Source organism: Siniperca chuatsi, linkage group LG5 (genome assembly GCF_020085105.1).
Source record: "Siniperca chuatsi isolate FFG_IHB_CAS linkage group LG5, ASM2008510v1, whole genome shotgun sequence".
NCBI classification, from domain to species: Eukaryota; Metazoa; Chordata; class Actinopteri; order Centrarchiformes; family Sinipercidae; genus Siniperca; species Siniperca chuatsi.
In genome coordinates this window covers 2258070-2271339 of record NC_058046.1, presented here as the reverse complement: position 1 = coordinate 2271339, position 13270 = coordinate 2258070, and the positions used below count along the sequence as shown (strand labels likewise).

At 39.5% G+C, this 13270-nt stretch overlaps 1 protein-coding gene across 5 annotated transcripts in view; it reads right to left on the bottom strand.

Moving 5' to 3' along the window:
* prdm6 (PR domain containing 6) overlaps positions 1-13270 on the bottom strand; it is a 110781-nt gene that overhangs the window by 15943 nt on the left and 81568 nt on the right. For all 5 annotated transcript variants that reach the window (XM_044197589.1, XM_044197586.1, XM_044197584.1 and 2 more), the window contains exon 7: positions 8643-9015. In XM_044197589.1, the coding sequence (XP_044053524.1) occupies positions 8643-9015 (373 nt within the window). The remainder of the gene's footprint in view (positions 1-8642; positions 9016-13270) is intronic.

The window sequence follows — 13270 nt, the reverse complement described above, 5'->3', positions numbered from 1 at the left end:
TTTTTTTTTGCTAATCTCCATTGCAAACAAACCTGCTCCTCTTGAGCAGTTGTACAGTGCAGCTAACTGAGCAACATCTCTCCTGGTGTCCGTTAGCATCACACAGTTATTCAGTCTGATGGTGTTTGAGTCTGTTGACAGCAGAGACAGCCAAATACGTTCCAAGTCAACACTACGACAGGCTTACAAAAACACAAAATAGACGCTTCGATTTGGTTCGCAGGAAAACTAATAATACTTGGCTTGGACAGATGATGACAGTAGAACCGGCTGCCATGTTGTTTCTTCTTAGCCTTGTCTCTGTGTGTGTGTGTGTGTGTGTGAGAGAGATCTATAAAATTAGTCATTTTCAACAAGTCTGTGAAACAAGGTTCAGGACAATAAACCTTGTGTAGCCTTTCAACACAACATATGGTAACAACAACAGAGTCGGTGTCAACGTGTCGCTGTGTCCACACCGTTAACACATGAGCTGATGAAAGAGACAGAATGTGTGTGAGAGACCCAAACTGCATGCCAACCAGCTCCTCACTGCTCGAATTATTAAGACCACACGGGAATGAAGTTTCTTGGCACACATACATGTTTTCATTTCATCAGAGAGGGGTCAGAGGTCAAGAAGGTGGTCAGGAGCGGGGGAAAGCAGGGGGTTTGATTGCTGCAGAGTTTGAAACTGCGACTGTAGGAAAAACTCTTGATTTGCCAAAAATTGATTTAACCAAAATAAGTCACAACACTGTCTTAAATCTTATTTTATTAAAAACAAGTGAAAATAAATGTCTAAAATGCTGAGATCACTTCAACGGTTTCCAACACAAATCAACTTGTTAGATGAACTCTGTAAAATCAAGTTTTCTTGATACTAGTAAAGTGATTTGACTTGTTCTGCCTTGCTTCTAGACACTGACACTCGTTTCTAGCTAAGAATAAGGCTGATGTTTGGTTTTTTTAGCAACAAAACCAATAAAAATATCAAAATAAATGTATCCTGCTAAAAAGTATTACCTGTGCCCGATATAATTTATGACTGTGCAACAAAACTCCACCGTCATCCAAAAACTAGTAAAAACACAAAATTATAATAATCTCATTAACTTGTAAGGTAATAGGTAAACATAATTTCTAGATGAGTATAAACATTGTATATTGGGACTCCAAACTGTTGTTATAACTGATGTGCCACAAAATCTAAAAAAATACGAAACGAAACCGAGAAAAACAGAAAACAAAATAACACTGGATCACTAAATAACTGCAATAAGCATCACAGACAAGTACATCCATGAGCTTAGGAGGTCAAAAAGTATTCTTGGCAAGAGAGACTATGTTTTCTGAGCTTTAACGTTGATTTTGGACTCTGTGACTCAGTGAATCTGTGTGTGTTTGCAGCAGGCAGTGATGCAAAGTGAAGTGTGTTGATTGACCCGTATGGAGTCGGTCTAATCCATATGGAGTTATATCTGCGCTGTGAGGACGGCTTGTCTGTCCGCCTCGTATGAAGACATTATTCCCCTGAGACCAGCAGCTATAAATCACTGCTCCCGCCTCGTCAATACACAATCAATGGCTCTCTGAACACACACACTCACACATATATACTGTATGTATGTGAGCATGACATGCACACATCCGAGCACAAATAAAATCACTGGTTGACCCCATACAAACACGCAAAAACTCCCTTTCCTTCATCTGCTTCTCTCTCTGTCTTTTCCACCAACATCAATTTCTCTTTTTGTTTCTCCCTCTCTCTCTTTGACTGTATTGACCGACATATCAAAGCAGAAAGCTCACGTAATGTCCCTCTCATCAACCAGTTGTACTCATCAAATGAACCTAGAACAAAAACCAAGCTAACAGCCAATATCATGTCATTACAGAGAGTGCCTTGGGCTTTTTTTTTGGGAGGGGGGCTGTGGATTATGGGTAGTGTAGTTTATGAGGAAATCATAGTCACTAAAGGGAAGCCTTGTAAACCTTTTCATTAATGGATGTATTCCGAAGAACACTGGACTAGGGGTAGGCGATATGGCCCTTCTTATGGCGGAGTCATGAACACTGACCTTAACTGAGACAAGTGAGGCCTGCAGATCTTTGGATGTTGTTGTGGGGTCTCTGAATGGCTGAAGAAGAACAAAATGAAGACTTTGGAGTGGCCTAGTTAAAGTCCTGACCTGAATCCTATTGAGATGCTGTGGCATGACCTTAAAAAGGCAGTTCATGCTCGAAAACCCTCCAATGTGGCTGAATTACAACAATTCTGCAAAGATGAGTGGGCCAGAATTCCTCCACAGCGCTGTAAAAGACTCATTGCAAGTTATTGCAAACGCTTGATTGCAGTTGTTGCTTGTAAGGGTGGCCCAACCAGTTATTAGGTTTAGGGGGCAATCACTATTTCACACAGGGCCATGTAGGTTTGGATTTTGTTTTCCCTTAATAGTAACAGCCTTCATTTAAAAACTGCATTTTGTGTTTACTTGTGTTATCTTTGACTAATATTTAAATTTGTTTGATGATCTGAAACATTTAAGTGTGACAAACATGCAAAAAAATAAGAAATCAGGAAGGAATGTATGTGTTGACTTCTTTTGTCAGCAGTATGTTTTATAAAGTCCCCCAAAAAACACAACTCGCCTTTTGGACTTTTTCACCCGCGAGTCCGTTTTCACAGCAGCAGGTGAGCCGCGTGTGGAGGAGGCTTGTTCGATCGAAACCAACATGGTACCAAATGACATCGGCACCGACAGGTGTACTTACGAGCTTTTACTAAAAAACGGCCTAAGTAGGAGACTCTCTCTCTCTCTGTGTTTCTCTGCAGAGCATGTTTCAGGCTTCTAACAGCTGTCATCTACTTTAACAGCACTACACAGGAATCTACTTTAACATGTTAAAATCCACTCGTATGCAGATGCAACACAAAGTAGGTTTTTATTATAGTGGCAAACATGACAGATAAAAATAGACTTTGAAGAAATTTCTACAAGCCCGTCCATCACAGTGATGGATCACTGTTAGTTACTCCTGCGGCTACACACTGAAAAAAGAATAAAGTAATTTTTCAACACATCTGTGTGTCCAGCAGGGACAACACACATCTGTGTTAGTGTTAAATGCAAATATGTCTTCACTGTTGGGTGATACATCTCCTAAATGTCAACTGTTTAGCAACACAGAGAAACAGTCTTGTTTTAGCCTGACATGCAAACATTTTGAGTTAGTTATGTTATTGTGAATTTTCTCGGCTCATGGAGCAGCAAGTGAGCCTTCAACTGACGGTAAAACATGAGAGGGGCCACACGTTACATTTTAACATCAATAAATAATTTATATTTTGAGACATTACCTTGATTACTACAAAACAATTATGAGCATCACAAGACGAGATCATATTCATAGATTCTGTTGTGTGGAAGATTAAAAGGAAGGCTGTGTGATCTGAGACATACAGCTGCACTACAAGCAACAACTCATTTTTAAGCGTAGTGTCGAGCCCTCTAGACGGTTTGTATTTAATTTAACTCTATGTGGACACAGTTCAGTCAGAAGGTATTGATGCTGCTAATTACCCACAATGCTCCTCTCACCTCAAAACTACCAGTGGCTAGAGCGGTTAGCCTAGTGGAGAAAATCTTACCTAAAATCATTTAACAGTCCCTGAGCAAGACAAGTAGATGATGTAATTAATACTGTCTTAACTATATATGTATGTATGTATGTATATGTATGTATGTATGTATCCAGATCCAGTTGATATGTTAATGTGTCAAAATATATCTGCTGTCCATTGAAAGACACTCGTGAATGTGTGTCAATCATTTTGTGATGGTAAATGTGGCTCATTTCTTACATACTACTGTATGTGTGTGTGTGTGTGAGAATCAAGCTTAAAATATCAAACACTAACACAAAAGTAGATGATTAGAGTTGATCACTGAAGGCTAATTGGACTTTAAAATCCTTCAACAGATGACCTTCAGTACAAGCTCATTTCAATGTAAACTGACAGATAATGTTTGTAGAGACACAAAGGTCAAACCTAGACATTACAAGATAACAGATAAATAATTATTAGTGATAATTTAATTAATGTTGTGGCTAAAAAAGAAGTGCCTAATTAGAGATTAACAGTAACTCAGTAAGAAGAGGTGTACTGTAACTGTTAATTAGCAGGTTATAAGCCAGTCTGGAGTCCCAAAGGTGTAGATGGAAAATACCAACCTCAACACAAAATTTTTTAAACTGCTGTTATACTGGAGGAACCTTGTATCTTCAACGTTTTGCACCTTGTAATATTTATTTTTCAGTTCTATGTGATTAGGGAGGCAAAGGATGTAGTAGAGAAAATATCTAGGTTTTTTCAAATTTGATTACAAATTTGACTTTTAATCATCTCCCCCCCCCAACACGTTCAGTCACATTTGGTCAAACTTGCTTCTAAATCCCTCCACTGATATCCCATCTGAACAAGCCAAAAGCTACATGTAGGTGCCTTCTTAGAGAATATTTTACTTGTGTTTAAGTAACTAACGTTGCACTTACTCCTGCTGGATACCATTGTTTTTTCATTACTGTATTGTACATGTTTTTTGTACACTATACTATGTAATAATGTCAATGCTTATTATTCTGTATGTTGTCAACAAGTAAACTGCTTTACTTGTTGATTTCAAGTCCCTGTGGATAAGAGTACACCAAATATAAAAATTGCTAAGACAATTCAAACCTCCATTAAGTGAAAATATCATCATGAAAATGAATCAAACATCATTGACATCTAAATGCTGGACACATCAAAACCCAAAGCTTTTTCAGGTTCATATTTGGGAATCTGCTTGCTTTGTCAATCATCTCAGCTCAGGGTTCTTCAGGTTTTCCAGTGATAGATTTAAACATTTAACATGCCCCATTACTCATGTGAGATTACTGTAGTTCTTACATGAGTAATAGAGAATGTCAACTGTTTAACCGTATCACTGGAAAAACTGAAGAACCATGTGCTGCGGTCAAATCCTTGACAAGGCATTGCTAGATGGTAAAAACAAATGACAAAATTAACATTTAATTCCCCTATAAGGTCAACTCTGTGATGATACACACTTTCAATCAACTGTAAACTTTCTGTCCTTTGATATACAAGTGTGATTATATCCATATACACATACATGCTTTATTCATAAACAGCATGAATGAGATCTCAGTTGTGAAAACCGGAGATCAAAGTGCTTAGCAAAAATACCCCATTTTCAGTAAAAGCACTGATGACTCTTTTAAACACCAGTGCAGTAAACACATCAATCATAAAAGCAGTGTTATTAATTTAGTTCATTGCAGTGGTTTATATTGCGTTGCTTTTGTAATATGTCAAGCCTATAAGTGAAAACGCAGTCCATTTCTGTTCAGATTTTTTTCCTGATTCATTACTCATTGCCATCACAAAACTTAAACAGTATCCTGCATCCTGACACCAGTTAAAACTGAATCGAAAGCACTTCCAAGGCCTCATTGACATAAACAAACTGCTCCTGTGATGATGGATTTTGTTGAAATGACACAGAGAGGGAAAAAATTACACGGAAGACGAAAAAGTTCAGAAAAAGAAAGTCAGCAGAAAAAAACAAACCTGAAAGAGATGGAGTTGAGAGGAGGTGTGTAGTGTTTTTTTTTAAAGCTGATATAAAGAGCCATCAGTCTTCAGCTCCAAATGTTCCCATCAAGTAAACATCAATAAATATGTATGAAGGGAGAGGGGGGATGAGAGGGGGAGAGAAGTGTTAAGAAATCAAGAAGGGAAAGAGAGAGAGGCAAATGGTGGAAAAGCCAGGCTCCTTTATTCACAGAGCAGCCATACTGGTTTAATGTCTAAAGACTGAAACCTGTTTCTTCAAAGATAATTCAGATGGGTAAACACCAACATAAAGGATGTTAGTATGGTAACAGCTTCAGTGCTCCTTGGCATGGGTGTTCAACGACCTAAAAGACCCCTAAAACCTCAAGGACCCCTAGAACCTCCTCAATGACCATTAGATCCACCTGAAAGACCTGTAGAACTTCCTCAGTTACTGCAATAATTTCCCAAAGGACCACCAGAACCGCCTACAGAACCCCAAGATGCTCCTGAATGACCATAAGAACCACCTTAAGGACTCCTCAATGACTGCTAGAACCCCCTAAACCACCACTAGAACCACCTGCAGAACTCATGAAACTAGGGATGCACCGATCCATTTTTTTCACCAAAGCATCCTTGGCTACCAGCTCTTGGTGTTAGCACTGGGAGGGGGGTGTGGGTGTGGGGGCAACATATTATAGCGACAACCCTCATTTCCCATGATGCCTAGTGCTGGACTGAGTAGTTTAAGTTTTCTGCTTTATGTTCCAAAATGCAAATGCTACTTTTTGTTAGTGTCTGTAATGTGTCTGTTCAGAACATGGTGGTTTATGTTGTCATTTTGTGCTGATGCTTTAGAGTGAATCACAATCGCTGCTGATGCATGATGTAGTAAACATCGAATCGAATTCAATAGATCGGCCCCATCGTCACAATGCCCAATCCAGCTCTTTGAGGCAGTATCGGACCGATATCACTATCAGATCAGTGCATCTCTACCTAAAACCTCCTCAATTTCCACACTTGTCACCTAATTACCTAAAAAGGACCTGTAGGACCTCCTTAAGGGCCATCGGAACCACCTACAGGACCCCAAGAACCTCCTCAATGAGCACTATAACCACCTATAGGATGTATAGAACCTCCTCAATGAGGTCTTGACAGCACATCTATGGCTTAGTTTGGACTTGGATGTAAATCCAAGACTAGGCTTGTAATATTTTGCAGCTTGCCATCCTGTCAATCTCTGGGGTTCTGTGTACAATGATGGAGCAGAAAAATAAAATCTGATCCTCTGACTTACAACATGAGGTTTGAATAGTATGCTCTTCGACTGATGATTTGAATCATCAACATTAAGGTGGAAGCCCTAGAAAATACATTGTCTGGCTGGGGCTAGAGGAGGTGAGTTGGAAAAAGGGGGCAGAACTTTAGCTTTTTATATTGGCAGAGCGATGCTGTGATGGGCATACTGGTCTGAGCCCAGTCCACATGAGTGTGAGGTAAAGTGGGGCCTTGGTGCTCCAAGACTTAGGCCTATTTGGCTTGTTCAGCTGAATTTTATCTGCTCCTCTGTCCCATAAAACCTTCCTATTGACAGGCAGCTCCACATCGACCCTCCCCCCCTCCTCCATATCCAGCCCACATTTTTCTTCCCTATGAGTATTAGTTTATTGAATAAGTGGCATCTGTTTTCCTGGCCCCGTCACCGTAAGGCGAGGTATTTCTCACTGACGCACAGCACTGATTTATACGCCGCTCTGACTCTCCCCACAAAAAATAAAGCTAAGCAAAAAATTTCCAATACATCCTCCGTCCCCCCAACACACAAATACAAAACACACACATCTCCTCTTCTTCCCTCCTTCCTCCATCCATGCTGTATATAATTAAGTTGGCAGATGTTATACACACTCGAACACTTTTACACTCTCTTCCCTCTTATCCACAAACTCCCACTTTCTGTCACACAAATGGTGTGATGATGAGCGACAACCAAAGTAATAAATTACGGCTTAATGTCTGGTTTGCCAGCTTCCTCTGAAAAACTACAAGAGGTTATATAAACTCAAATGCTGTGTCATGTTCACTATGTCAATGTGTCATCCATACAAGTATTCCTGGCTATATTACAAAAGATATACAGACACTGATGTTGTATAAGTGTCATTTTTGTTTCCCTACACAAAAGGAAATAGATGGAAAAATCTAATTTAATTATCTTTTAGGCCATCAGAAGTTACAGGAAATCTTGTAACAAGCTAATTTGAAGAAATTAGAGTCTTGATTTTAAATACACTATTTGGGAATCTCTGTAACAGTTACCAGTGTTGTATATGCATATTACATTAATTTCTTAATAGTTAAAATATTGATGTGATCAATACTTTGAAGCTCAAAAAATAAATAAATTGTCCAATTCCATCAACCTTTCCAAACTGCTTGGGCATCATAGTCTGAATGTTTTGTACCCCAAAATTTGCACTATGGGGCCCAAAAGTTATATGATTCAATGACATTGGGCTTTGGACTCATATTACAATAGTTTGACTACAACACAGTTGCTTGAGCTGTTTAGAGAAATTTGATGGATATTTCCAACTCTTTTGGAGCTATAAAAACTTGTCAACTTTTAGTAGTTTTTAGAAGAAGAGATGGGAAGTTTGAGGGGTCAATCCCAAACTCACACTGGAGAGGACACTTCAGCATCTTCTTACACAACAATTCATCTAATCCATACAGTTTACAAGTCGAATGCTTACAAATTCTTTTCCATATTGAAATGCTTCTGGTGGGAACAGATGGATGAAACAAATAAAAAAAATTCAGGAAAACCATCTTTTGTGACAATTTGTCAACATTTGAGTCTCAGTAAGGAATTAGTGAAGTCTGTAATAGTTTCTGTTTGTGATATTCCATGTAGTGGGTTTATCCAGCATTAACATTCATACAGATAGATAGAGATAACATTACCTCCAACTCTTATGTTGGACTCTAGGCCAAAAATAAAGCATCTTAATAGATGCTGTCTTACCTGTCAGGATTCTGCGGACAGACGTGCATCTGCAGCAGGATCCTCTGAGTGAAGGTCTTGAAGCACTGGCCACACTTCCACAGGTGCCAGTCGCTGAAATCACTGCTCAGCTGGCTCGTGGAGGTTGGGCTCGCCAGGATTCGCTGGTTCTTTGACCCCAACTGGCTGAAACTGGAGTCCGACTGAACCCCGACCCCAACCTTGTCCAAAAGGGAGAAATTCCTAGGGCAGGGGGAGTGGGGGAAGACCATGGAGCGCATGAGGGCGGTGGAGGGGGTGGAAGAGGAGGAAGAGGAGGGTTTGCTGTTCTTGCTGAAGGATTGGAGGGACTCCTGCCTGGTCATGGCTTCCACCACCGTGGCTGGGACATTTACTTGAGACAAAAAACAAAAAGATAGAAATGATTTGGTTACACAGGAATTTGGTGCTTTCAAGATAATGTGTTTTGAAAAACACTTTCTCAATAAAAGTCCCTTAAGTGAGGAAAAACGCAACCACAATGCTTTCGTACACTGCTTACAACTGAACTGTGGGTTATGCCAAAGTTGGTGACTATTAAAACCACATTAATTACTAGCCACTAGCATGCTAACTAAGACAGACATAGTTCCCTTTCAGTCAGTAACTCAAAACCATTTAGTAGTTTATATCACCTGTGTGCATGTTCAATCAGACCACCCCAGGTGAAGCATAATGAACCCTTAGATCTATCCTGGACTCCACTAGCCTAAGGCTGAAAGTGAAGCTCTTGATTTACTAGTAGATCTACGTTCAAAACGCCTCACTTTTGGTAATGAGCTCTGGTTATTGCCTAAAAGACTGCAAGCAGCTGAAATTAGTTTCCTTTGTAGGGTCTCAGCCTTAGAGACAGAATGAGGAGCTTAGATATTTGCAAGGAACTCTCGAGTAGAACCAGTGATCCTTCATGTTGAAAGGAGTCTGTTGAGGTGGTTCAGCATCTGTTCAGGACGCCTCCCTGTGGATGTATTCTGAGCACGTCCAACTGGGAGGAGTCCATTGAGGCAGACCCACAACATACTGGAGAGATTACATATCTGACTTGGCCGGGAAAGTCTCAGGATCTTCAGAAGGAGTTGGAGGACATAGCTGAGAAGAAGGCCAGCTAGGCTAACTTGCTAGGCCTGCTGAAATCTTCAGAGATATGGCACACTACCACAAGTCAAGAAGGTGCTAAATGTAAAAAATATACTTGACCTGCTGCCACTGCAACCCAGATCTGGACAAATGATGAAAAACGGACAGACAGGTGGATCAACTCACCCATACGTAGTTCAAAGCAACTTCTGAGGTGGCTTTCTATATGTCTACGATGTATCTGTCGCCAGGACAAACGGTTGTCTTTGTGCTGTGCTTGATGAATAAAAGTAATTCTGATTTTGCTGTTCTGATGGAAACAGAAAGCCAGCCACACTGTCCTAACTGAGGCCAGATCAGCCTAGCTAGCCCAGGGCAAACTGTACCTCCTGGTTCCAGTGAATGGAATTATGGGTCTAGTTAGGCTGTTCGGAGTCTGTTCGTTAGTACACATTTACAGTGACATGTTGTTCCTCTCTCTGACCACAGAAATGTTTCTCAAACTATGGACTGGCTATGACTCAGGGCCCAAAGTGGGCCTCCAGCCTGTTCTTGGTTGGTTATGACATGATGGCAGTCCTGGTGAGTTTTAATTTACTTGGACAAACCCACTACAACTTTTACTGTCACTACTACTATTACTAATGCTGCTACTACTGTTAATGGTGCTGCTACTCCTAATATCATTACTACCTCGGAATGTCTTCTACTACTATGACAACGACGGCTACTACAACAATAATAATAATAATACTGCTATTACTACTAGTCCAATTACTACCATTACTACCTCTGCTCTTACTTTTGCAACTGCATCTACTAGAACTAATACTATGTCTACTATTGCTATTAATACTCTTCAACTCCTACTTCCTCTACAAGTGCTACTACTGTTACTACAACTTGTGATCATAGTGCTAGTACTACTTTGAAAAGTAATATTACCACTATCAATACTATGGTTCTGAGTACAAGGCTAGAAGAAGTAGTCCAGCCAGTGCTACCTTTACAAAGCTACAAGTATTACATCCATTACTACAATCAAAACCACTACTGGTATTGAACTACTATTACCACAACTAGTATGGCAATTGCTACTACTACTGAAACTACCAGTATTAAGAACATTAAAGTGTGGTCTAATTTTAAGTGAAACTCGATCAGTATTTTATTTAAATTATTGTGCATTTGTTCTTTGTGTACTGTATTCTTAAGGTTTTCATGTGGTGCTCATAATTTTATTTATTTTCGGAGGCACTTTATTTATTTTCGGAGGCTGCTTTGATAAGTGCTTTGTAACAAAAAATCTGAACACAGAAGCTGGCAAGATAAATGTTTTAGGCAGATAAGATGAACAGATTTAGGATACAGAAGTGTTGCTGGTGAATAAAACAGTCAAGTACAATGACATTAACAGAAAAAAACACATTATATAAAAGTGTGTAAATTAGATTTTGGGTGTACCAGCTGATGCCAGCTCTCCTCACTTGACCCAGAATTCAGCTGTGTTCTGTTCTGTGGTCTGACCGAGTGACAGACCTAGACTCCATAACCCTTCATTATGTTTAAAATGACATTAAGAGAGCTTGTCTTACTTTAACTCACTGTGGATGGTTTCACTTTTCATTCTGTAAAACTGGTTTGTTTGGAAAAACTTGGCATGTGGACTGGCAGGAAGTCGAATCATCTGACTAACTCTCTCTCAGAGATAATTTGTGTCCCATCCTCTACCAACAGTGAATGTTAGTTGAACCATGGCCATGATCTTTTAACCAGATATTAAACAAGGAGGCAGATGGGATCTTTTGGAAGGCAATGACAAATCACTTATTTTGTCATTTAAGTAGGAAGTACATCACAGTACATCTGACTCATTCTCTTATGTTTAACAACATACAATGCACTAATCCAAGAGGAACATGTTGTCTTTTAGTGTTCTTTTTGTCCTCCTTTCTCTAACATTGCCGTGCTGCACCTCTGCAGTCGGGTCATCATAACAATTTTCCATCCTTCATCAGCTCACCTCTGCCATCAGGCCACCAGGCTTCATTGATCCTCTAATAACCTTATGAGGAGATAATTACACCATCTGTAAGTTGCCCGACGGCACTATTGACGCCCACGTTACGCGCCGTTCGCCAACACTTAATTCATTTTGCTACAAACATCGCATATACAAAAAATGCAAGTCAATAGAGTTTGGGCTGCGCATGAAATGCATCATCAAAATGAGAGAATTATGCAGATGCAGTTTGCAACATTGCAGAGTCTGTGTTTTCTTTCTTTGTACGGGGTATGTTCTCTTCCAGAGGGGTGTGACATGAATATAAACTGACCACAGACTCCGATCTCACTGATGGATCAGAGTAAAAGTTTTAAGAGCAACTTTTCAAGCCTAAAAAGGAGGTGAGAGGTGGAGGTGAGGTTGATACGGACGAGAAGTAGGGTAGAGTATCTATCTCTGTATCTATCTTCCTTCTCATCTATCAGTTCCAGCCACATTTTATTCTCTTCCTCTTCCTTCTCTTCTTCATTATGAGAACCATATGACGACCCCTCCCAGCCATCCTGCCTTATATTTTTGTTTATATCTCTTTCTTTTTGTCATTCACTTTGACAGTATGTACAATTCATTCATCACCATGCAGAATAAAGTCTAACAGCTCCACAGAAAACACGAAATTGATCCACAAATCATTTTAGGAATGTGGAACAGAGCCACACACCACCTGAAAAACATCTGTGCATCCAGATTGAAGAACATAAACTACTATGTCCTCTAAATTACAAGATTCTTTTAAAATCTGAGAATAACTCGAATAATAATTCACTATTTAGAAGCACAAACGACGACTTGACAAGACTGAAAATGTTGGAACACAATCACATTGTTTAGTAATGACAAAATTATACTGTTTACTGAATATTGTTTTAATCAAGGCTGCCATTATTCTACTTTTGTTACTCTCAATATATCCCATGAAAAGACCAAAACCAACAATGCGTTTGTCTGTCTCTCAACAACTTTCTGACTTCCCTACCATGTCTGCAGCTCTCAGCTCCAAGCCCATTGGTTCCCACTGATAATGCAAATCTTTCAAAAACACCTCAGAAATATATAGTTTAATTTTTTTAAAAGGCTCAGTAACTTCCTAAAAACAGCTGGACACTAGGTTTTAGCAAACATTACACAAACAGGAGAAAATAGTGCATTTTCAGCATTTAAGTCAGGCTCTGATACACAAACACTACTTGTTATTAGATACATTCATTGCTGGTTTGGCTCTGCACAGGGGATTTGTTGAAAAAAAGAAATAAACGATATTGACAGCCATATCTTTTACAATTATACATTTATATTTTACATTTATACCTGTATTGTTATAATGAGGTCAATAAAATGTAACTAACTAAATGGGGAAAAGTTTGACTTTGACTCCAGAGAAGCCTGTTTGTGTCTTTGCATTGTTTTCTATTGGAATGTCCTAAGTACTGCACAGCGTGATGCGGCGTGCCGTTTTGAGCCGAACTTT